At 45.8% G+C, this 25913-nt stretch overlaps 1 protein-coding gene and 1 long non-coding RNA gene across 3 annotated transcripts in view; one reads left to right on the top strand and one right to left on the bottom strand.

Annotated features, from left to right (window-relative positions):
* The window catches only part of LOC135366443 (cytochrome P450 3A12-like), a 63798-nt gene that overhangs the window by 24616 nt on the left and 13269 nt on the right, over positions 1-25913 (top strand). For both annotated transcript variants that reach the window (XM_064599143.1, XM_064599144.1), the window contains exons 2-10: positions 6216-6312; positions 6369-6421; positions 12038-12134; positions 12270-12395; positions 14778-15021; positions 16690-16820; positions 17474-17585; positions 17673-17763; positions 19160-19268. In XM_064599143.1, coding sequence (XP_064455213.1) covers positions 6216-6312; positions 6369-6421; positions 12038-12134; positions 12270-12395; positions 14778-15021; positions 16690-16820; positions 17474-17585; positions 17673-17763; positions 19160-19268 — 1060 coding nt within the window. The remainder of the gene's footprint in view (positions 1-6215; positions 6313-6368; positions 6422-12037; positions 12135-12269; positions 12396-14777; positions 15022-16689; positions 16821-17473; positions 17586-17672; positions 17764-19159; positions 19269-25913) is intronic.
* Positions 22519-24076, bottom strand: LOC135366444 (uncharacterized). Its single transcript, XR_010414166.1, has 3 exons — positions 23974-24076; positions 23571-23686; positions 22519-23005 (listed from the first exon to the last, which is right to left on the bottom strand). It is a non-coding gene; the product is annotated as an uncharacterized LOC135366444 (long non-coding RNA).

Here is a 25913-nt window from a genome sequence, read left to right on the forward strand (position 1 = left end):
CGACCGTAAGAAGAAACTGTTCCTGGCAAAGAGATGACTGACACCTGTTACGACGTCCAACACAATTTGTTGTATAAGCAAGCACTCCAGTTTTAAATCAGCAGTTGCTTGTTTTGTTTTCCTACTTATTGGTCCCTTTTTATTTTACTTTTACACTTTTTTTTTCTTCTTTTGCCGTTTGCCATTACAATGCTCTGCTAACCTTAATTATGCTGTTCGGATAGCAGCCACTGTGAGAATTTTTCTTGATGGTGGCTTTTCTGCGACGCTACCTTTTGGTGCCTTTTTTGTGTTCGTTTTGCACTCCAGGGAGATGCAAGGCTGTGTAAACTTCGTGATTTATAAACGTAGGTACCGTAGCCACGGTGCCACGTCTGAGAATTTTGCGCTTTGCGCCGATGCTAAAGTCTTCGGCCCTGAAATGCCGAGAAGACGCAGAGTTCGAGCTAGCATGCAGGCGAAAAACGATTGTAGATGGAGAGTGTTTCGCTGTTGTTGCAAACAATGGTCGCGGCTGATTACTTTGTTGTACGAAGCATCTTCATCAAATTTAATGCAAGCCTTTACTCATCGGCACCAGTGAAGATGCTGTTCTCCTTTGCGAATCTGATTGTACGGCCGAACACAAGAATCCTAAGTGATGCAGTCAAAAACTTCTAATATTAAAATTACCGTGATAATCTAACAAATAAATGCTATTTTTCCTTGCTGACTTGTTGTTATGTTCATCGTTATTTCTGTAATTCCAGATAACATCTTCATCACAGTATTATGGTACTAGTTATGACATTTAAATACTGTATATTTTATATTTAAATACTCCTACCGAAAAGTATTTATGAAGAGTATTTAAACACCCCTTTCAACAAAGTATTTTGTATTTATATTTAAATACTCAAAAAATGCATTTATGTCCACCCCTGGTCGGAGGCCACGGTTCATTATTCGTTTTTTTTTTTCAGAGAGATGCGTAAAAGGTACTTAGCTATATTAGATAAAAGTATTCATGGTACACACTGCCATCCAAAAAGTGCACTCTATATGGAATGAAACAATCGCAATTCGCAATGAAGTTACTTGTGTCAAGACGCCGCGATATATTTCCAGCCACTTCTCCCGTAAGACAGCATTTGAGCGGAACTCGTGGAATGAAATATACTTGTGTTCGACACTGCTTTCTTCGGCTTGCAAAGCGGGACGGTGCAGTACACCATCACGTCTGCACTATGCACAAACCATGCACTGGAGACAAACACTGTCCACCGCGTGAAAAATAGCAAAAACCAAACGCGAATGACGGCAGCAACGGTATCCGCATAGCATGCGTCGTCTGCCGAGGGTCCCGTATTCAGCGCCACAAACGCGCGGCGGCCGCTTGGCGAAACTACATCAGTGGCGCTGGGGCTAGGTGCGAGTATCGTGTATTATAGAGACGGTCGTGGTTGACACATGTTGTCGACAAAGCGCACCAACGTGGGTTCAGCGCATGCCCATAGAGCACAGACGAAGGCACAGCGAAGGCACTACGATTGAACGTCGTGTTCTAGAAGCGTTTCGTTTGCGTGCCGTGATGCCTCGATATGGAAGATCCGGAGACGGTGACGCTCAGCGATGCTTTCGCTGGATTTCTTGTGGCCCAGTATTCCTCGGCCGCCCTACTGTTGCAGCAAAAATTGAAGGAGACAACAACACACGTTTTCATGCTGCACTGCCTTTTTAGAATCTAGCCCCGTCTTGTCACCTCTATTTCGCTGCAACGCATTCACTGCACTGCAACTCTCATGCCAGCAACTGATACACAAAACCACACAACGCTGCTCCGTTGACCGCGATTGCCGTTTACCCACCAAGCACAAAATGCGCAAGCGTCAGGTTCGCCGCTCTCATATTGGCCTCCTTGCTGCGTCGAACGCGCTGCTGTTGCGGAAAAGTTTAGCAGTTGCGAACTCTTGCGCGGCCGTGCGTGGGAGACCTCCGTTAGCTGATTGTCATGGTAACTGACGGATACAGGTCAACGGATCGGATGCCTGTGCGTCAAAACGCATCAAGGAGGACCAACCTTTAGGAAAGTGGTGGTCTTTTTGGCCAGTGAAACCTCCACACTGAAGTCTCCGACGACGAGAAGCTTGTGCGTGCAGTAAGGCGCGAGCACGTCGCGGATGCGTTCCGGCGCGGCGCGGCGCGGGGCGAGGCGTGACTTCTGCTGTCCAAGGCGTTTCCGCTTCCTATCTCCCTCTCGACGCTTGGCCTGCGGGGCGGCCACTTGTTCGGCTGCTTTTTTTCCTTTTCTTTTTTTTTTTCAGTCTTGGCGTGACCTATCCCAGTGGTGGCAAGATCCCCGCACACAGGGTTTTAAAGAGCGTGACTGGCCGTTCTCGCGTTTTGGGGCTCTTATCGTGTACGCTTTCGGATGTACTAAAAATCCAGTGATACCACCGGTAGCGGTTGTAAGCCGGTGCAGTTTACCTTCCTTTACATTCTATCGTGCATTCTTCCAGGAGTCACGCTTCAAAAATTGGACAAATAACATAACTCGCGTGTCTTTCCCTGCTGTCCCAGAGACTGGGAGGTACCCGGGTTCGAATCCCGGTGCCGGCTGTGCTGTCTGGGCTTTTTCCTGTGTGTTCCTCAGACGCTTTCACACATATGCCGGCACAGTTCCCTTAGAAGTCGGCCTAGGACGCACATTCCCCGTCAGTCGTGACGTTGCCCACCTCTGTGAGCTAAGGTCAATGTTGTTGTTTTTTATTATAAGTATAAAACTATATACTACTATAAACTATATTTTTTATACTAATAATAAAAAAAACTGTTACAACATTGACCTTAGCTCTTGGTACATTTTGTTTGACACACAGAACCGCAGTGACAAATATAATATAGCAAAGGCCGAGTGGAATCCACATACTGGAACATATGCACGTTCTGTCGTTTTCTTCCCTGCTAAGCACGCTGGTGCACAGAACTAGAAAAGTTCAAAAAAGTTTTCCACCAAGTCATTTTCACTCATTTTGAAGCGATTTTAAAAGCACAAATGTCCAGAAATTGAGCCTTCCAAGCACGTTTTCGAGCGCGATGACCACAGCGAAAGCACCGGCTCAAGCCGCGCATCCCCACTAAAGGCAGTTCACGGAGCAGCCGCATGGTGGCGACGCTGTTCGATCTCGAGGCGAATAGTAGTTAGTATTCGAAATTCTATTAGTCGTCGCGAATAGACCACTCCGTGTTTACAAACAAATGACGTCAGATGGTACAACAGCGCCACCAACTTCGTAGAATATATGAATGCATGAATATATATATTTATGACACGGGTGTTTTTAAATGACTGAATTTCAAGCTTTCATCTCATTTCATCTAACCGTATGGCAGACTAGACTTTTATCTTTCACATACGTAATCATTGGAACGCACGCATTCAGGTAAAATGCTATCACCACCCCTGAACGTAATATGTAAAACACGCGTGTTTTTTGTTGTATGAAGCACGTGTGTGTAGAGGAGGTGGTGTTCCCCTACATGAGTCCTGACCGGCGACGATGGAATGTCCTAGCGGGCAGATGGTCGTGGCCTCAAGCTTGCACGGTGCCGGTAGAACTCATGTAGGGGAACACCACCTCCTCTACATTTGGTGACCCGAACTATGAACATCAAGTTCGACGTAATTCGGCCCTTTTACCATCCCAAATTTGGCAACCTTCCCGCAAGTCCAGCACCGACGGCACGCTGCCGCGCAGCCTGGAAGCCCTCTTCCATATCCTGTCCCACGCTACAATGGACCGCTACGGTAGCTCTGTGACACGGCAACCGATCGAGCCTGACGCTCTCCACGTACCCTCAACCTCACCTGTCCAGACCCGCTGCCACGACTCTCATCCGTGCATTGCATTCAACATACTCTGCTCGCTCTCGAATGGCTTCCTGAGCTCGGCAAGCGGACTTCTGCATACCGACCAAGTGACTCTCTCCTACAAAGCACTACCAACCGGCACACACGCGCCCCGCAACTTCACCACCCATCACTTCTGCAGATGTTCACCGCACCCCGGCGCACTTTCACTGCCGGCCGCGACATCGAGCCTCGCGCTCACCTGCCGGTCGCGGCAGTCGCGGCAGCCGACGCCACGGCACGCCTCAGCTGGCGTCTGGACATCTCCCACGGCTCGCATAGCCTCCCCCTCTCCTCCTCTGGGACTCAGAGCTTTGGCTCCCGTGCCGGTAGCGGCACCTCAGCACCACCACTTCGCCAGCGCCTCACTCTCTTCCCCGCTCTTCTCGGACTAACGGATCGTGATGACTTATCAGCTGTGATGCTTCGCCACCGTGTACCGTGCCGTCAATCTGTTCAACCGTGCATGTCAACCACGGTCGCCCTCGCTGCCCTCCTCCAGTGAAGTCGCGGACATCATCTGCTTTATCACCGCTCCGCGTCTGAGGGGAGGGGGGGTGTGATGTAGCGGCCGATGGACAACGACGAAGATGGCCACGCGCCTGGCGGACCTGTCTCAGTTCCACCGGCGCGGCCATGGAGATAGGCCACCGTTACCGCCTCTCCGTGGCATACCATCATCGCCGGTCGGGGCTCATGTAGAGGAAGACCATCGTCCTCTACATGTGCAACAGCGTGTTTCAGAATATATACCTGCCGCTGGAACCAAAAACTTTGTTTATATGTAGTTATTATCTGACCGGTAGCACCCCAAAGTCAAGTCCACCACAAAGGTGTGGTCATCTCGTAACATATTTTAGCACCATTTAGTGAATGCCCGCCCAGGAGACGAATCAAACCCGAACCTCTCCCGTACCCGCTCGACGCAAAATTGCAAAAATTGTAGCGAGGGGCTTCGATACTTACTGGGCTATTCTGCCCTTATGAAACATTCTTGCACATATGTACATTTAGATTCATTGTTATTGTTGGTTAGTACATTGTACATTTAGATCAGTGGAGACAGGAATTTTGAGTGAGTCTTTTTTTTTTTAATCCTTGTTGTCTCGACGTAAGATAAAAAGGTACAGGGAAATACACAAGCGACGAATAAATATTCGAGCGAGAGCAGCAAAAGACAAACAAAATCACGCTTGGAACAAAGGAGGCAGTGTTTCCCTTCAAAAGCACACAGGATATTTTCTTTTCACAACTTCGCAACTTGAGCGTTTCGCAGTGCAGCAATATTTGTCAACTTTCACACCTTATCAGCGTTCTAAGTATCGCATTTCAACACATCTGCAATATGTGAGGCAATGACAGCGGCATTTCATCCAGAAACACTGCGATATCTGCGTAGAAAAGTCGGAGCTTGCTGCGTCCGATCATGCCTATCCCCACTAGGGCATCCGTCGCAGCGCCACCTACAGTTCGATCTCGAGGCGAATAGACACAATATACAGTAGCGGTCTCTGTTCCATCTATCTTGTCTAGGTTTATGTTGCAAATTTCCGGAAAAGTGGTGTTTAGCGTCCGAACAAAAAGCCCCGGGACAAAACTGATCAACGTAAAAATAATTACGATTTAATCGAACTAACTCTTTTTAATTCCTGTTAATTCCTGTTAAATCCGTGTTAGCGCCGCGAAGCAACTGTGGCTATGAGCGACGTACACAAGTGGACCGATGGAGAGAGTAGAGCAGGTAGGAGTGGGGGATAGGGAGGTTAGTATGCGTCCTGGGCCGACTTTAGGGGAAACTGTGCCGACATTCGTCGAGAAAGTCTTCGGAAAACCCAGGAAAAACCTCAGACAGCACAGCCGGTGGCAGGATTCGAACCCGTGTCACCTCCCAGTCTCGGCGTGGAAAGCGATCATCCTAACCAGTATGCCACGTGAGCTGACTAAATAATACTTTTGCATTTCCATACGTATCATGACTCTTTACAAACTACGCTGCAGCTTTGTGCTAGCTCCGTAGCAACTTTCTTTCACCACAAGACACCGCAGGACTTGGATCCTTATTGTGCAGGGGCTCATTATTCCTTTCCCCGCATCACCACCAGCAATGGGGTAGAGTATCTCTCCCGGCGATGAAACTCCCCAGCTATCATCCCGTTATATAGTTGTCGTCGTTGTTGTTTGCGCAACAAGGAGGGCATGCGTACCGCGTTCCCTTTAAATATGACGTATGCAACACGTGGCCGCGTGGTTGGGTTCCATCAGAATATGCTAATATTGGCGTCTGCTGCACTGTTGTAGATGGACTTATTCCTATACTTTTCTGCAGGTGGAGAAAGCGGAAGTTCTCTCTGTTTCATGACCTCAATATCCCTGGACCTACGCCGAGCTTGCTATTTGGAAACACTCGTGAGATCCGTAACAAGGTACAACAGCGAGGTGTGGGGTAAATATATGCAATATATTGCATTCATTCTCGCAGGGTACTGTTGAATGCTTCACGGAGTGGCTTAGCCAGCACGGTGACATCGTCGGGTAAGTCTGTTGTAAATATGGTGTCGTGGTCGCCTGTCCGACATCGGTAGGTCAGTGCGTATGGCGAGTGATTCTAAGGATCCGGATTCTAACCATGCTACGGCTGCAGCAACCCAAGCAGCACACAATATTGGACCCATATTGGCTGGTCATTGGCGATACGGGGACAATATGGGACCGGTTTTGCCAGGATTTCCACCATATTGACTCAAACATGACAATATGGGCCTTATATTGCGAAGTTTGAGCCAATATCGGAAAATCCAGGCAATATGAGCCTCATATTGCCCTTGTACACCCTTGACTGAAAATGCAGGAAATGGTACGTACCCATGTTGCACCAAATGACCAAGCAGCACGGCAAGGTTGGACGTTGAAGGGTGTGACATGCCCCATTCAATACGTCGTTACATCCAACAGCTTCCCGCGGATGATACACATTGTTCGAAACAGTCAACATACGTGCAATCCCACTGTAACATGCACTACAACTCAACAACCCCACATTGCACTAGCTGCAAACAGCCGCCATCTTGCTTCGCGATGCCAATGCCAATCGGTCGGACTGACTGAGAGCGTGATCGTTTGAACGAAATCACGCGTCCTACAACTAATGCGCAAGCGCGACACTCGTATCGGACGTTTCATTCGGGCTAAAATGCGGCTGGTTTCTCCAATGACAACGGAATTGTGGCAGGTCAAGTAAAAACACAATGTCTGATCGGAAGGGATGTCTCTTCTGTAACGCTAGGTGTTTTCAGGTTACTGCAGGCACTGTGAGTAACTGAGGTGAATGTCCGTCACTATCACGAAAGTGTTTCGTTCCTTTGTACTGCAGGAGCGGGTTGGAAATTTTTGGTTCATGCACTATTGCGATCCCAATGAAGGCTCCTGAGGGCATTGGCAGTTCCGTGGGACTTCCTGGGTCCTTCAGCGAGACTGGCGGAGCAGTGTTGTTTTTGTAACGCGGATCACTAAGAAGATATGCAGAAATGACAAAGCAAGAGAGAAATAATATCAGTGGTGGATATTATACCGGATAATGCTTTATTATTACATGGACTCCCCGTTGGCGTTATCACAGAAATATTGGCGCAATACGGGCTAAATGGGCTTGCCAATGTGGACAGCCCTTATTGGTTCAATATGGAGCCTGGTTGCACTCCCCATAATGGTCCCATATTGACAGCCCATACTGGACAAATATTGGTAATACTGGCAGCCAGTGTTGTGCGTAGCGGCACTTCTGTAATCACTACTTTTTTGAGTAGCGGAGGTGTAATTCCGCTACATTTGTTATTTGTAGCTGGAAAGTAATTTCCGCTACAATTTTGAGTAGCGGAACCGCCTCCGCTACCGCTACTTTAGAGTATAATTTACTTTTATTTTCTCACTCAAGACTCTAGCGTCTCAAGGTGATTTTACTACATGCTCCGTATCATATTCGACTGCGAAACCGGTAACGATACATGGTACTCACTTTAGGTTCAACCGATTCATGTCAGACCAGAGCCTTCAAATCGCCGCGGTCTTAATTCCGAGGTTCAAGCTCTCATTGCTCACGGATGAAAACCAACGAAAGGAAGTAACCAGCTTGACCGTAAACGAGGCGACGTTCGGTCGCCTCAAGTGAGCGCGCCGAGGAATCCACGAACGAGCTCCATGCAGATGACTTCTTTTCTTTTGGGTAGTCAACCTCTACAGCAGATCCAGCTGATCGTGAGCTTACTCAGTACCTCTTTGTGCCAGAGAACTTTAATTTCACATTGCTATAACAGGGTTATCCAAGAGTGCACGGGGCGTTCCTCAAGCTGAATACCGCCGTTCCGTCAAGTGCGTCGCCGAACGACTTTTCAGTGTTTGCGTCAATCCGTTCACCAAGAAACGTGTTCGGCTCAGTGACGGGAACTTTGAGCGGCAACTGCTCTTGAAGTTGAATGCAAGTGTGTAATGCATTTTTCAGAAAGTACTGATCGCAAGAAATAAAGTATCAGCAAGAGCACATATCTTTGAATATATCGAATCACATATTCATAGGCATTCGGCGAGAAAGTAGCGGAAGGGTAATTGCGCTACATTTTTTTTTGTAGCGGTAATGGTATCGCGCTGCTTTTAAATTGGGTAGCGGGTAGCGGTATTTCGCTGCCTAAATTGAGTAGCGGGCACAACACTGCTGGCAGCCCATATGGGTCAAATATTGGCATGTTGCTTGGGAATTTGATGTCGAGGCACCGTCAAAGTGTCACTACGGAGCAAATGTCCTGTCTTCAGAATCCTAAGGATTTTTTTCGACTGCTATCAGCAGTGTTCTCCAGGATGGTATTCTCCAGAAATATTCTTTCTACCATGCAACGCGGTAGTGTTATAAAATTAATATCTAGTATTGAGAAATATGACCTTATGGTGCGGGCGACTGACAACACTCCTCGTTGGTCGATTTTCGTCCACTCACCACAGCCGCTGGAAGTATCCCAACGTGAGGAGAGAGCTGATACGCGCGCTGTTCCTAGGAGAGAGGCGCCAAAGATCCCGTTGACGTCAACTACTCCTGGAGAATCCAAAACTATCAAGTAAAAATCAGTGCAAGGCCACTAGCTTTGGCCTTTGGCCCAAGAAGGCCAAAACAGCTGTCTAGTACTGGCGTGGCGATGTTTGAGCACTTCCAAACACACACACACACACATACAGGGTGTCCCAGAAAACGTGTCATTGAATTATAATTAAAAAACTATGCCACCTAGAATCATGCGGTCAACAGCATTTGTTCTTATTAGGTTTTTGCCACCTCCTAATGGGAATGTCATGTACTCCAAGTTTAATTATGTAAATATTTGCGAACCGAACTCGGAAATTTGCCAAGTAAAGGTCACTTTTTTACCCCACCAATATGAAGAGCGTGCCGAATTCACTCAAATTCGTGATAATTCACAGTCATATTCACGAGCTATCCCATCGGAAAAAATAGCCGAATATCATGCTTTTCGGAGCACCGGACCATAGCGCGCGATGACTTTTTGAGCGCAATCGCTCTCAATGCGACGAAAGGAGGTTCCGAAGCCAGCCCACAGAGTGATAGTAGAAAAAGTGACAGTTCCTAAAATTGGGAGAGGGAAAGCATTATCCCAGCGAAAGTCGGACGTGATAAGCCGTGCCTGTTTTATCTCTTTCTGCGATGTCGGGGAGGGCTGGGTTTCCAACCTCCTTTCGTCGGACTGACGAAGATCGCGCTGAAAAATTCATCGTGCGCTATTCTGTGCGACCTCCGTAGAGGATGATGTTCGGCTATTTTTTTCGATTGGATAGCTTCTGAATATCCCTGTCAATTGTCATTAATTTGTCTAAATTAGACACGCTCTTCACATTGGTGGGGTAAAAAAGTGACCTTTACTAGGCAAATTTCCGACTTAAGCTCGCAAAAATTTACATAATTAAACTTACGTTACACGACATTCACACGAGGAGGTGGCAAAAACCCAGTAAGAACAAATGCCATTGACCGCATGACTCTAGGTGGTGTAGTTTTTTATTATAATTCAATGACACGTTTTCTGGGACACCCTGTATATATATATATATATATATAATGCAGGAAAAAAAGCCATTAAAGAAACAAATAAATGATACTAGACGTGTTTGAAATTCAAACTTACAGATTAACATGGCTTCTATGGCTGCACGCAGAGAAACAGATACTCATGGAACGATGCGGCAGCACCAGAGGACACGTGTTTCGCCGTGTTTGCGGCTCGTCGGCCCTGGGTAGCTGCGCATCGTTCCGAATTGGCAAACCAGGGGTCACTCAGCGAGCGATATGCACCTGGGAGGGTGACTGAGCACTCCTCAATGCCACAGTGCAAGCCAGTGAATTATAATGCAGGAAAAAAAAGCCATTAAAGAAACAAATAAATGATACTAGACGTTTTTGAAATTCAAACTTACAGATTAACATGGCTTCTATGGCTGCACGCAGAGAAACAGATACTCATGGAACGATGCGGCAGCACCACAGGACACGTGTTTCGCCGTGTTTGCGGCTCGTCGGCCCTGGGTAGCTGCGCATCGTTCCGAACGGTGCGCAGCTACCCAGGGCCGACGAGCCGCAAACACGGCGAAACACGTGTCCTCCGGTGCTGCCGCATCGTTCCATGAGTATCTATATATATATATATATATATAGATAGATAGGGGAGAAAAGACACCAGAGACTGAAGTAGGGAGTAGGGGAAGTTATTTATTAAGCTGGCATTTAAACTAAGGGTCTGGGGAAGTCTACGTTTCGGCGGAAGCTCCGCCTTCTTCGGCCCGAAGAAGGCGGAGCTTCCGCCGAAACGTAGACTTCCCCAGACCCTTAGTTTAAATGCCAGCTTAATAAATAACTTCCCCTACTCCCTACTTCAGTCTCTGGTGTCTTTTCTCCCCTATCTATATTCAACATCCTGGTCGTTCGAACCTAAATTTTGTAGCGTATATATATATATATATTGTTACGAGGACGACGACGGTGTCGGCAGGGACGGGCGCGTGTCACGCACTGCCATTCTCATTCTGCTCATTAAATTATTACCATCCTGACGCTGTGCCTCTCGCAACAATATATATATATATATATATGAGTGACCCCTGGTTTGCCAATTCCGAACGATGCGCAGCTACCCAGGGCCGACGAGCCGCAAACACGGCGAAACACGTGTCCTCTGGTGCTGTCGCATCGTTCAATGAGTATCTGTTTCTCTACGTGCAGCCATAGAAGCCATCTTAACTGTAAGTTTGAGTTTCAAACACGTCTAGCATCATTTACCTATTTTTTAATGGCTTTTCCCCCCTCTTTATAATTCCCTGGCTTGCACTGTGGCATTGAGGAGTGCTCGGTCACCCTCCCAGGTGTATATCGCTCGCTGAGTGACCCCTGGTTTGCCAATTCCGAACGATGCGCAGCTACCCAGGGCCGACGAGCCGCAAACACGGCGAAACACGTGTCCTCTGGTGCTGTCGCATCGTTCAATGAGTATCTGTTTCTCTACGTGCAGCCATAGAAGCCATCTTAACTGTAAGTTTGAGTTTCAAACACGTCTAGCATCATTTACCTATTTTTTAATGGCTTTTCCCCCCTCTTTATATATATATATATATATATATATATATATACAGAGTGTTCAAAATTAAGCTTTCGCTACCACTTTATAAAATAGGCGAAGAAAAAAACACTGGTGCTATTTTTCTGTTCCCTGAGTAAGAAACAGGTGCTACATAATTAGCAGCACCTGTTTCTTACACAAGTAGCGTAAAGTTATCATCCGGTTTCCTGTCATCGCTGTGTTTGCGTAGCGCTCGTGAAAGCTTAATTTTGAACACCCTGTACATATATACTTGAAAGTGAAAAGGGAAGATAGAGACAGCGTTTTCAGAAAACTATAGACTCCGATTCCGACTCACGATTCCGAAGCCCAGTGTATAGTGTATAAAATTTTTAGTTGATTCGAAGCTAGATTGACCGAAGACGTGTGCGTAAAATCTGTTTTCTTCAGGAGGTGTACAGTTCGACAACGCCCCCATAGTAGGAGTGGGAAACCACGGAAGTTTAGCTACATATGCTAAATTAATGCCTTCGAATTCCAGATATTACAATGGCAGCCTCCCGTTTCTAATTGTGAAGGACACTGAGCTGCTGAAAAGAATCTTGATCAAGGACTTCGACAACTTTCAGTCCAGGGGTGTAAGTATTGTCATTTCCTTTTGGTCTCTTCAGCTGCAAAGAAATATCCGTTCATGGTGCTGCCGTCTACACTTGTACGCCTGTACACCATCTAGACAGGTAGCAGAAAGCATGAACATCCCAATTTGCTTGCAGGTGCTTTCGGTTTATGCCAAGTGCAGCAGCAACATGCGACACAATTTACTCAACACCACGCCTGACCGATGGAAAGCAATGCGCAATATGATAACGCCAGTGTTCACTTCGGGCAAGATGAGACAGGTGAAACACGTAATCCTTCAATTCTTCCTCAACTCCCATGTCATCTTGTGCCTATTTTCAAGATTTCATTCAGGTTCCGAGAAGATGGACACGATGGTGGCTCCCACGTCCCGACCATGTCAAATGAAATCTCTTGTTTCACGTACTCCTTCCTTTATTTCTCCTTGTGGCATCATGAAGCCATGGATGCCAAGCAAGCCGTCCCCTATACGTCACACCGGTGTGATTCTGTTTTTATCGCGTTACCGAAGTGCTTGCAGGGTATACTACCACCAGTTAATGTTGTGGAGGTACCATTACTATAGTGTTGTACAGCCCGGGAGAGCGGCAAAATACTATCGGAGCGAGGAGATTGAGGCTTTGAATGACGACCTGAATTGAACGCTTCAACGTCAATCTTCTTCACAATCACCACGTCAACGTTAAACGATCGATCATCAGATCAAGTTGCACATGTGAATATGTTTGCCCTGTTTTCCTCTTTTGACACAGGTTCCGTTAAGAGCTAAATGGGTCCCGTAGGTCCCATTAAAATATAAATAGCTAATCTAGCGTAACTTTCCTCTCTCCCTCCTTTTTTTTTGCTGAAAAAAGAAAGCGCCTGCCGAATTTAGCCCCTGCCACTACAAAATACAATGAGTTGCTACAATCCCTGCTACAAAGCCAACAGCTGAAAAACAATTGCGAAAACTGTCGTTTTGAGACGAGCAAATTGTCGTTTGCCCTCAAGAGTTCCGCTAAGTTAATGCAAGAACCGGCGGAAGGAAACGGTGCGAGTCGCCGCCTCTTCTTGTTTAATTCTCACTCGTATATCAGGTAACTGTGCCATTCTAACGTTCCGCGGTCACTACGGTCACCTGGAAGATCTAGAGCGCACCCTTCTCCAATGGTCGCGCCACCAACCGTTCAGAACCGTACTTACGGCGTCTCTAAATCAGCTGAGCTCTCGTTCTGTCACCATGTCTTGCTTGGTCCATAGCCAAATCCAGCTCACCGACGCTCTACCCTAAAGCGCTCCTAAACTTTCGGACACTGTAGGCACGACTCATTATTATATTTCACCGCATTACTGCCAACAATGAGGTAGAGCATCGCACCTGGCAATGAAGCTCCAGAATCAGAACCCTAAAATAGATTTGTTGTTTTTCCCGTTATCAGTAGGTGTATCGAAAAGTCACGAGGAGGGCCATGTCCTCCTGGCGTCGCATCTTGACGGAAAACTGAAATCGGCTCAGCAAAAGCGCTTCTCAGAGTATCCGTTCTCATAGTCCTTTTTCGATCGAGTACCATTGCACTACACTCTTAAAAATGAACTTCACCACATAGCACGCTCCTAGCCAACCATCACCCCGAATGACAACGTTCTCGCCCTAGATTTGTTGAAAACGGGAGGTGGAGCCTATTTTGTGCCGTGCATAATGGACACAAAATAGGCTCCTCCTCCCGTTTTCAGCAAATCAGGGGCGAGAACGTTGTCATTCGGGATGATGGTTGGCTAGGAGCGTGCTATGTGGTGAAGTTCATTTCTAAGCGTGTAGGTAACGTATTTCGCGGCGGGTTTCTGTAAATACGCAATTTGCTTTTTTGTTTCCTGCGAAGACAAAAAGCAAAAAGGCTAAATTTGTTAATAAAACACACAAAGGTGCCTTGCTGAAGACTGCTCGTGATCACCGTTTCGGCAACGCCACCTAGAGACGGATGGCTTGATTAATGCCTCCTCTCACTCCTTCGCACATAGACATATATAAGGTCCGGCAACCGCAGCAGCCAGCAAAGATGTGAGCCATTCGCGGCGGACGATTTTGAAACCCTGGCTTTCTCTGGCTACCAGTGGCTGCCCAGGAGGCTGATAACGGATCGTTTCCATAGCTACGGTCGCCCAAAGCAACGTCGTGATTGGTGGACCCTTAATTGTTACGTCACGTCGCTCAATCTAGGAGGCTTTGCCTCTAGGTGTTGTTGGCTTCGGCCACCACAGTCGTGGACGTACTTGGTATAGGAATCCTAAAATTACGTCACGTTCAACTAGCGATCATATAGGCATTGTTCACAAGGTGTCGTTTGCGTAAAGGAACGCACCCCGGATTGGGTTTCGGTGACTGGTTATGATCCTCGCCTTACCATACGAGGCAGCATTTTTCAGGTTAATTAAATTTACGTTGCCAACATTACAAACAACGAGGTCTGGTAGACGTTTCAGGATGCGCGACTGCCCTTATGGCATGAACAATAGATGCAACTTTTCAGACACATTTGACACGCTGTGCAATGAACATGAGCAAGCCTTGAATTGCATTGTGAGGAAAAATAAGGGGAACTTGCACGCGTCACGCGATAAATTGGCATAGTGCTAACCGATATCGTCCTTTGCTGTCTTTGCAGATGTCGGGACTTCTTCAAACTTGTACGGACGAGTTTCTGGAAATGATAGACAGAAAAGAGGGAGACGCGTTCAACATCTACGACAACTTTCAAAGACTCACTATGGATGTGATCGTGAAGGCGGCGTTCGGAATGCAAATGGAGTTTCAAAAGGGCTGCAGAGGACAAGCGCAAGAATACTTCCTCGCCCTTGCAAGACAGTCAGTACGGCCGTCGTTTCACTCGATACTCTTCGTAGCAATGAGTGAGTGCACTTCTTTCGAGTATGAAGTCTGTGTATTTACTTGCATCATCCTTCGGAAGTAATGTTCACAAGCGGGTGACGATTACGTGCGTCCTTGCATGCGAGCCCACGAATTGTTTACTGTCTACAGACACCTACATCTGAATGAAGGAGTAAAGAGGACAGGAGGTGAAAACTCACTCACCCCCACGACCAGCAAAAGTCAATAAGACAACGCTCGGAGCCAAAGAGCGCTTTAGGACGCTGTTCAGCGCTAAAAAATATGTACCGTATTTTCACGCGTATTAGCCGCGGATTATGCGCGATTTTTTTTTCTCACGGGCGCCCTGCGGCTTATCCACCGGTGCGGCTTATCTGATGACTATTTTTTCCTGGTATTTTCCCCATACGCCGATTTTAACGAAAGGGCCGACAGTGTCTCTGGAACAGCACTGCCCTGCCGATGCACGAACAGTGCGTAACAGGGACGGGTCCACATTCGAGTAGACTGGTCTTCCTGGTGCATTCCCCCAAGCAGCTTTAAGGAAAGTGGTGACAGTGATTCACGTCTCCTGGAAGATCACTGACCCATCAGTCCACGAAAAACACCCGACAAGGGCACAATCCGATCTTGGTAGAACTCCGGAACTGACCCTCTCAATTGTACACTGTGCCGATCCCGGAATATGGACCACAGGGTTTATGGCCTTCTCTATGGCCTCCTTTGTCGCACAAATCAGTCGTCTCGTATTGTCCGCGGCTTATCTGCCAGAAAAATTTCAAAACGTCCCAAAAAACGCGTCCTGCGGCTTATCTGCGGTGCGGCTTATACGCGTGAAATTACGTATATTAAAATGAGTTGATTACTACAAAAAATCACTAAATGTCGACGCAGTTTTTTCCCCCAATTATTTGTCGCTGATGGTCCCGATCGGTAAAACACAGGTTCCGAAAGTGTTAAAACTTGCAACTTTTAAATTTTAGTTTAATTTCATTAATGAGAGTATGCAAACGATCTTCCGTTCGTCGAGAACCCTTCTCTTACCTTGCACCAGAACAGTCTTTCGACCTCTGCCGAAACGTCGCCCGGGAAGATTTTCCTTAAACCTGCAGCAATCCTAATTTCCTGTTGTTGTTTTTTTCTATACCTCTGTAGCTGATAATTCTTTGTCAGCAAAAGACAACGAAAACCCTGTAAAATCGTGGTTAATGCCAATGTCCAAGGCACAGTTTGCCTGGACGAAATACACTGTGCTGCCTTGTTGCACCGTTACTGCCCTAAATAAGGGCAATATAGTTCTGTCTGTGTTTACGGTATTGATTTTTTTATGTTTTGCAATAACTCGACACATAGAATACTTTGCTGCGCGTATATGTAACTCAATATACGCAGCATACATCAAAGATGCACGCAATAGCAGTTTTCTTTTCTTGGCTATTGTTGGCGTGACTTCCTCACCGGTTGGGTCGGGGAGGTTTCACGTTTATCCTGCCTCAACGAGAAGTTTTGTTCCGGCAAGGTTCTGCTGCTGATGACCTAGGCTGCTTCTGCTGGCAGCCGACAGATACGTATAGGACGTTTCCTTTGGACATCTTTTTTTTGTGTGTGTGTGTGTGTACCCGTGTACGCATAAACAGACTTGGCACATTTCAAACCTGCACATGATGAATGTCATTCTCCCCATATAGACTGCCTGGCGGAACTGGCTTTCTTCTGGAAGTTATTTCTGGCCCTGTTCGGACGGTTCTTTGCGCAGTCCATAGACAACATGACGGAGAGTTTAGATTCCATAATAGAGCTTCGAAGAAGCAAACCTGACGTAAGTTGATTTGCGCATAGAATGAGAATGGTAGCATATATGCTGACCGTCATGTCCATGTCATGCCGTATTGGCAGCGACGGACTAATACAACAAGTCACCCAATGATTTCCGCCATCACTTATCAAATATACCTCCTGCAATATTAATCCTCAGGCATGAATTAGCATGTTTTATAGAGGTTCTATCTCACTATTTCGCGAATTCTCAAGGTACTCTGCTGACGTGGTTAGAATGATTGTGAAAGGACTACGGTAGGTACCACTAGAGTCACTAAATAGGAGTACAGGGTATCGCATTCGTTTGCCGCGCCGGATACGCCGTCCACGATTGGGCCGATCGTGTCACGTGGCTTCTCTTTCCAAGAGGGCGCCGTCCATGTTGAGTCCCCTCCATCCAAAAGCGGTTTCCAGGGTTGCGAGCTGACTCGACTGCGCGCTGTTCTCCGGAGGAGAAGGGGGAGATTGGCGCCCCATTTGACCCAAAATGGCGGACTCGCTCGCCGGCGTGGCTCAGTGTCGCTACTCTGCTTCCTATTTAGCGACTCTATAGACACCACTGTCACAGTGAAAAATGAATGTATATCTGGAGGGGTGAATGATCTGAGCTGCTCATTGCGGGGCGGCCAAGTATACAGTATTTATTTTTTACAGGCTACGCGGAGAGACCTGCTGCAGGCAATGCTTGATGTAAGAGTGAGCAACGACGATATTATTGACGTCAATAAGCTGACGGCACGATACGACGTCGAACAGGATAGCGATGGTAAGGCATGTCGACACGCGCATTGTTTTATCTTCGGTTCAATATAATCATGTCGTGTCTGAGCTTGCTGCGTGTTCTTCCAATAAGGAGTGTCAGGTCCAAAGACCACTGGTGTGAAGAGCCGCTACATGACAAATGCAGAAATCCGGGCCAACGCCACTACGTTTCTGTTGGCCGGGTAAGACTTGCCTATGGACACATCAAAACTTGTACTGAGTAATTGAGTTCCAGTTCATTTTTATTCTATGAGACACTGATGGCCTGCACAAGCCGAAAGGCTTGTGGGCAAGGCGGAACGATCACACAGCGAGAATACCGCAATAATGAAGAAGCACTAATCATAATAAATAGGTGGTGGTGGTGGTGGTGATGGTGAAAGGGATAATAAATAGCTCGGTGTGCAGTACCAGCGAACTACCAATCGGTGTTCAATCAGAGACAGTGGACTATAACTTGTTTCTAACACAACATGGTGACTTGAATGTCACAAATTCAGGTGGCAGGGAGTTATACACAACAGGAATATAACTGTTACAATACTCAAGGGAACATAACGGTTGGAATAACTAGGAACAACCAAGCTAGTAGTGACCGAGCCACATATTATAGTAAGGGGTGACAGTGTTGACACGCTTTCTTCTACTCGAATCTGAAAGAACCCGATAACATCCGCTGATAATACCTCAGGTAGTTACAATGCTTATTTTTACATCCGTCTGATGTCATTGCCTCAAGTTATCTCCAGTTTAGCTTGTTCAGACGGGCTTGCGAATACCTTCAACATAGGGAATTTTTTGAATCTGGAAAGTTCGCTCGCGTCTATAAAGATGAAATATAAATATATCTTAACAGTCTGCAGCTGTTGTACTGACAACTGAGTCATTCCTCGAACAGGAGGGCTGTAGAGTGGGAGCTATTATCTATTCATGGTGGTTGACTGCACCACAGAGACTAGACAAAAGGTGTAGAACGAAAAGTAGACCTGCAGCAGCCATACTGTCTACTTCTCCTTCTAACCCTTTTATCTTCGTCTCTTTGCTGCAGTCAACCACCATGAGTCACCCTTCGCGTGGCGAATGTTCAAGTGACAGGAGCGAAGTGACCCTTTACTATTTTTCCCCCCTGGGGCGTTGCTCAAACAAAGAAACAAAGCAAAAAGGCAACATGGACTCCTACGATCGTCCAAATGACAATCGCGTCCACTTTGTACCGTTAGCAGTGCGGTCCGCTGGACCGGTGATGTAATGTCCAAGGTAATACCTCTGCCCGTGCTCCCACACGCTGAAATGAAGTTATGTGTAAGCCAGTGATCATGCATATAGTCCAAGTTATACGGACCTAGAGCACTTTCGCGTTGTTTTCAAGTTCACATATGGGAGGATTCATAAATGGAGGTGTGGAATGAGGAAGGGGAAGTGTCTTGTCCCAAAGAGGGGCACCGTTCACAAAGCGAGTGATCTCGTAAATCCAGGGCTGACTCTATTGATACAATCCGCATAAGAAACAACCTGTTTGAACGACGATTGCCCACTGCGTCTCCATCGGCCTTTATTTCCTTTTGTCTTATTTTCCAGATATGAAACAACCAGCACGGCATTGGCCTTTGCAACATACCTTCTGGCCAAGCACCAGGATGTACAGGACAGGTTAAGGGACGAAATCACTGACACCATCACTTCACACGTGAGATTACAATTCGGACAGACAGCCGTTAATGAATATGCGCCGTAGCGGCGATAGGTACAAGGCCTGTAACCGCGTCCCGTTGTCGCTGATATCGTACTCGCCATCTACAGGGTGGTACACCATGGTAGAAATTCATAGTACATTACGTAGGCAACGAAGAGACATGCGTTCTAGGGACGTTTTTTTTTTCTGTCAGGAACATTTGTCACATCCTGGTACCATTTTTATTTCATTTGAATTGATGAAGATTGTGTCTTGAATTGAACTACGAAATTTCCCAAGCCAAACTAACGTTTTCTTTGCGGAAATGGCTTCCTCCTGATGCTCATTTTACTCGGCATAGCAAGTATAGCACCTGATGCATGCGACGCCAAGTGAACCAGCGATGCTGCTCGACCGTCGCCGATTGTCACGAAAAAACATCAGAGTTCGTTTTGGTGGTAGATGTATCTAAAATCCCAAATATTAGCCCTAAACACCGCCCGATTCGGACGCTAGAGGGCCCTAAAGTTTGCTCTGCGAGCAAAAACCACGCTCCCTATGGAAGCATGTCGTGAGTGTCCTACTGCACCGCAGAAGCTCAAAACTTAAAGTCCAGTTCTCACATACGACAACGGCGCACGGCAACAGCAACGGTGACGTGTCGTTGCCGCCGCCGTGCGTGTCGCCGTCGCTCCACCTCGCCGTGCTGCCGTGTTCACGTGATGTCGAACATCACGAGCCGCGGCGAGCAAAGATGGATTTCCACGTGTCCTCCTTGCACGTGTTCTCTGTGTATCTTTAAAATCAGGATGCGACAAATCATACAAATAAGGAAACCTTCTCACATGTTCAATTACTTTCTCGGCATCAAGCTGAAAAGCCGCCATCTTCATTGGTGCGGGCCGTTCATTGGTTGGATGTGATGTTGGCGGGACCACGGCACGGCAGAAGTTGAGCATGGCTCAACTTCCTTTTGCCGTGAGACGGCGGCCAGAACGGCGCCATTACGGCGTCGGAATGACACAATTTGCCGTGCCGTTCGCCGTTGCCGTGCGCCGTTGTCGTATGTGAGAACTAGGCTTAAACGTGTTTTCTAGAAGGACAATGCCATCTACTGACCGAATATCAGTAGCCTGTCGCAAAATTTCAAATTTAGGGAATTATGGGAAACACTTCAACATTTGCCCAAATTTGACATTTTTTTCTAAAAATAACTAGAGCCTTTAACAAAACCAAATTTTGCAAGTGTAAAGTACATCAGGACTACATTCTAATAAAAAATTCTAAACTCTTTTCTCGTCGCTTCAGGTAAAGTAAAAAAGTCGTCAAATAACAGAAATCCTTGAAAAGTGCGTATTTCAGTGAGAAAAGTTTAAACCGCGGTAACAAGCTAGAAAGACGTGTTTTGCAGAGAACGGTAGCAGAACAGCTCGTTTATGCGTGGAGCAAAAATTAGAAAAGTAATTTTTGCTAATTTTTTTTTTTTTCGGCGGCGTACTTGCGACGTAGGCTTCGCAGCGCGGTCACAGAGTATGAGTTTCCCTTGCCCCCTGCTCACCTCGAAAAGCGTATTACCAAACTGAAATTATCACGACAGAAATACTGGAGACACAGTTATCACAGCTAATTAGGTCAATATTAAACAGGTGATTTGCCTGTTGACCTTTTGCGACAGTCTTAATGTCGGGGCCGCACAGGTCCCATGCTCGCTTCAAGTTCGCGTGACGACTGTTTTCCGTTTTCCCCTTTCGGCACTTGCTGCCAGGTGACTATAAAGTTAAATGATGGCAGTTACAGAAAAGACACCAGCAGTGTGGTTCGAACCCACTGCACTCAACGGAAGTGTGGAAGTGGGCGTTATGAGGCCTCTGTTGTGTATATAGGTCTCGACCTTGTACAACCTGCACTCTGTCTTGAGCTCGACTGATATGATCATGTGTAATCTGCTCTTCCTCGTTCGGTAAACCGCGTCTTTTTTATTCTGGATGTCATAGAGCTGTCCGCTATTTTGAACCTATTGACGCACGTCGATGAAACATAGGCTGTGCTAGTACAGCAACTAATATCTACAGGGGTAAGTGTAAGGTAATCGCGTAAAGGTTTTTCTCATTCGTCGTAGCTTGTTTTACTTTATTTATAGGCTTTACCAGGAAACAACGGATATATTAGAGTTACATTCGATTATTGGGATTCTCTTGTGCTTCCGAGCTCTTCACGATTGCCACTCGTGCGAAAGCTGCGCTTTGAGATTACAGTTTGTAACCAATTTAATAGTAAAATTATTATTTCACAGATGGCGCTGCGTCGCAATACTATAAGAACATAAAAATAAAAACATCGTCGACCTTTATCACCAAGTATACGACTTTGAAATATCCGCTTCTTGTCATTTCTTGCAACACGTACCGTGGGATGCGTCCCTGTGACGGCACTGATGGCGGAACGTTGGAACGTTGGTCGCAGGAAAAGCTATAGTTTATACAGCCGCCGCTTAACTGCCAAATCTTGACGCCTCGTGATTTGTACGTGTGCGAATGAATATTTTAGAAACGTAACTGAGGTTATATAGTGGTCGAGAATGAAAATGAAAGGCAAGCTACGATCCTCGTTCGAGATACAGAAATGACCTCACAGCGCTTGGAGCAAGAACCTATCATTCTTTTGCTGCAGGATCTGCTGTCAGGTCTCTGCAGAGGTAGCATGAGTTCAGACTTGTACAAAATACTGCGCAAAAGTATTTGAAATAAGATACTAAATACTCTACAGAAAAAGTATTTAAAATAGAGTACAAAATACTCAAAACTGAAAGTAATTTGAGTAGAGTACTAAATACTCTAAGAAGTATTTAAGATACTACATAAAGTACTTTAGTATTAGCAGTAAGTGAAACGCGTATTCTGAACGTGGCCTTACAAATAAACTTCATCAGCCATGCATATTTTTCATTTGCAACGTCTTGGTGTCAAGTAATGTTTGGAGAACTTTGGTGAACCCAAGTAAACTTTGTTGATATGTTCTGACCCAAAACTTCGTAATCCCTCCTGTATGTCGGTTCGGGTCTTTCAACCTCTGGCACGTGTTTATTGCTTTGATGACCAAGGAAATAAATGCCGGGATTATCTTGTACCTAATCCCCTGGTGATTCACCTGGCAATATGAATAGGAACGGTTTTCTGACGAAGCTGGGTATTGAGAAGCAAGGCCAGGCGGTAACATCTCATTACGGCCCGAGTCTCATTACGGCCGAAGTCTCATTACGGCCGAAAGTCTCATTACGGCCGAAAATCCTTTAATCCCCAAGTGTCTCGTTACGGCCAAAGTCTCAATACGGCCGAAGGTAGTCTCATTACGGCCGAAGATGTCTCATAACGGCCAAAAAGAAAAAAGAAGCATCCACCATAGTAGCTCTGTATATACTGTGTTTTATGCTTCCCAAAATGTGTCCGAGGCGGTGTGCCCCCACGGCTTGTGTCACACACAATGGTTCATGCACACAATATTGCGACAGTGTCTCATGCATCCCTTGTGAAAAATGTTTTTATTGTCATATGTGTCACACGATATTTGTATGTGTTACGCCATTTTCTCTCAGTATTCAAGCAACATCCTACTCGTTGGTTCTGTGAGCAAACTGTATGTGTGTGTGTTCTGAAAAGTACTCCACAAGGGAGCCCACTGGGAGCTCCAGGAGTCACATGACCTATGACCATGATCTTCTCCCCCACTAGCTGCCTTCTACAATTTACGTCCACCTGAAATTTACAAAAAAGTACATAAGCCACTGAACAAAATGACATATGCTCTTGTTTGATGATGACTATAAGGCATATGCTGTCAAGCAGACTTTTTTTTTCATATATTCAAAACATATTCAAGAATTATGGACAACAATGACAATTACGTCATAATAATGCAGCTGCATAGCCAGGAAACCATTTCAGGAGGTGTTTTATGAGGCTTGACATGGGGTGGAGGAGTCCTACTCGTCAGTGGTTTATCAAGACCCCCCCTAACTTTTTTGCCTGTGCACCCCCTACAGGGGGTGCCCTTGCGATTTCAGCTTCAGATACGTCTGTAATGATATGTTAAGCTGTAATGACGTAACTATTCCAACAATTTTTTCCAACACCCTTCTCGTGCTTGGGATTCTGGATAAACCACTACCCCTTGTTCATTTTCGTGGGGCACTACATTAGAGCTTATGCCACTGCACTGATGTCACAATGTTAAAAGTGTGTGTCACTCTGGGCATTCGGAATTCCTCTAAGCGACAATATGTAAATTCAGAATATCCGAAGGGTAAACATCAGATGTTACCTGCAGGCTTCATGCTGAAACGCGTGTACGCAAAACACTTCCGCCGTGGTGGGCGACGCCGTTAGTGTAATCATACACGCAAGACAATTGCGGGCACATGGAGTAGTGGCAGCAACCTGAAAACTATACATTTTCTTGTTACATATGAGTAATCAAAAATATACATTCCCACATGTTTCGTTTTGTCGTTTGTAGGAAGCGCTAGTAAGGGAACAGCACTTGGTTGGTCACATGCAAGCCACAATGCGAGAGGTGCCGATATTTCGATTACGCGATCAAGAATTAAAAGTCTAGAACCATGCACACTTCCCCATGCAACTACTTCCCCAGCATCGTGAGACATGACACCATGTATTCACGTATAGTGTAATGATATGCAGGAATGAAAAAGATGCCAACATACCTGTAATCCAGTGTCCCATAAGTTTGATTCGATTTTTTGGCAGCTACCATGAAGAGCAAATGCACGATTCACAAGTTTCGTTTCGCCATTTTCATTGTTGATTTCGCAATTTCGCAAGCGTCGAGCAATCCCACGTGACCTCCTTTGGATCAGTGAAAAGTGAAAATTACTCGCGTCATGAACATATATGTTCATCTCAGCGCAAATCACGTTTTGCATGCTATAGAAGGAGGGGGGATCAATACTCTTCCTTTCGTGTTTTGATATCTTGTTGTTTTGCTACTCTCACTTCGGAGTTCGGATGGTGTCTAGCAACGTTGGGTACCTCGTTTCTTGTGTGTGTGAGCGAGCGGTTGCTGTTTACGACTTGTTTATATATCGCTTTGTAGTGCTGTAATGTGCAAATTAGCGGACTTTATAGTGGCTCTCTATTTTCCGTCGTTGTCTTTCGAGCAGCGCCTGTTGTTCCGGTAAAAATCGAGTTGAATGAATCGCCACAGCCCCAACGTATATCGCGCAGTGTTGACCAAGACCGAGTCAAGCAGGAATTCTGGTGAGTAATGCTTTCGTAGATTGCCTGTCTTAGTAGTGTGCTGTCCACACATAGTTGGATTCTCATAAGAGTAATTTAAATTAATCAAAACAGCTGAAGTGCCTGTAATAGATGTAACTCGGTATCCGTTCGTAGGTTTGCGCAGTTTCTAGTTGGTTGCGCGTTTAGGAACAACAAATTTATTCGAAGACGATAAGATACCGATAATGCATCACCGTACAGCAGCATTTACTAGTATCATTGTGAGCCATATTTCATTTGTTAAAATTTGTCGTCGTATTTCTTCAAAAATAAAAGCGCAAGTCGGCGTACTTGAATTGATCTCCAAGAACTGCTTACGTCGAACGTCTGCAAATGTTGTACTTATGTGCCTTCGCGCACCATAGTAGGCACAAAGCATATCTGATTAGAATAAATACTTCAAGAGGAAGTCATTCAAATACATTGTTATTTATAGCTGGTTTTCCATTCCAGGCATGGTATGTGGCTGCACGAAGGATTCCGAAAAAGAAAAACAACAACATGGCTAATAGGATGTTGCTGCCCAGGGAGTCCTGGCGAAGAGGTGAGCTGTTAAGATCATCATAAGGTTCTGTTGTGAAGTGAGAAATTTTGTAGTAGTGCACGAATGTTAATTCGTGCACTACTTTTATAAAAAAAGAAACCAGAACTGGAAAGTTATGCATGCATCATTTCATGAATTGTAATGTATTACTATTTGATATTCACATGTTTCCATTAAGGGAATGAACTACTGAACCTATATTCATATCATGGTCATGCTCTGTGTTTACCAGGAAGTCACATTTTTAAGGCTTGTCATTCTTTTGTCTAAATGAATATTTATGTTAACCTTGTATGAAATAGCAGACACGTATCAACACGTGTGCAGCTTGTGCACATTAAAACGAGCCATGTAGAGACAAATGCTTGTTGTTGTTGTTTTTAATATTCTAGCCTATTCATGGTTGCTCATCGCTTCTTGCAGGTTTACTCATTCCAGAAGCAAGAATTGTATCATTGTAAGGCGAATGGAAATAAACTGACATCGACTGAGATAGGTGCTCTGTCATGGCCAATGACTGTAGGATGGCTCCAAAAGCGTCACAACAAAGCCAATATTCATCTAGCTCTCTACAAGTAGCTAACTCCACATAGTAGCCTGCTTCACAGCCTACACTACCTTGTGGGAGTACACATTACACAATATGTTGCATTGTGCTGTGGTATGATAACATACCGTTTGTCTCGCAATATGTGTATATAAATATGATAAGGGCACAGTGCATGGCTTATACCCTGCTGAATATATATCCATACCTGGCTGCGACATTGCATATCAATGCAGGTTACAATACACATTTTGACATTTGGCCGTTATGAGACA

Source organism: Ornithodoros turicata, chromosome 8 (genome assembly GCF_037126465.1).
Source record: "Ornithodoros turicata isolate Travis chromosome 8, ASM3712646v1, whole genome shotgun sequence".
Taxonomy (NCBI): Eukaryota; Metazoa; Arthropoda; class Arachnida; order Ixodida; family Argasidae; genus Ornithodoros; species Ornithodoros turicata.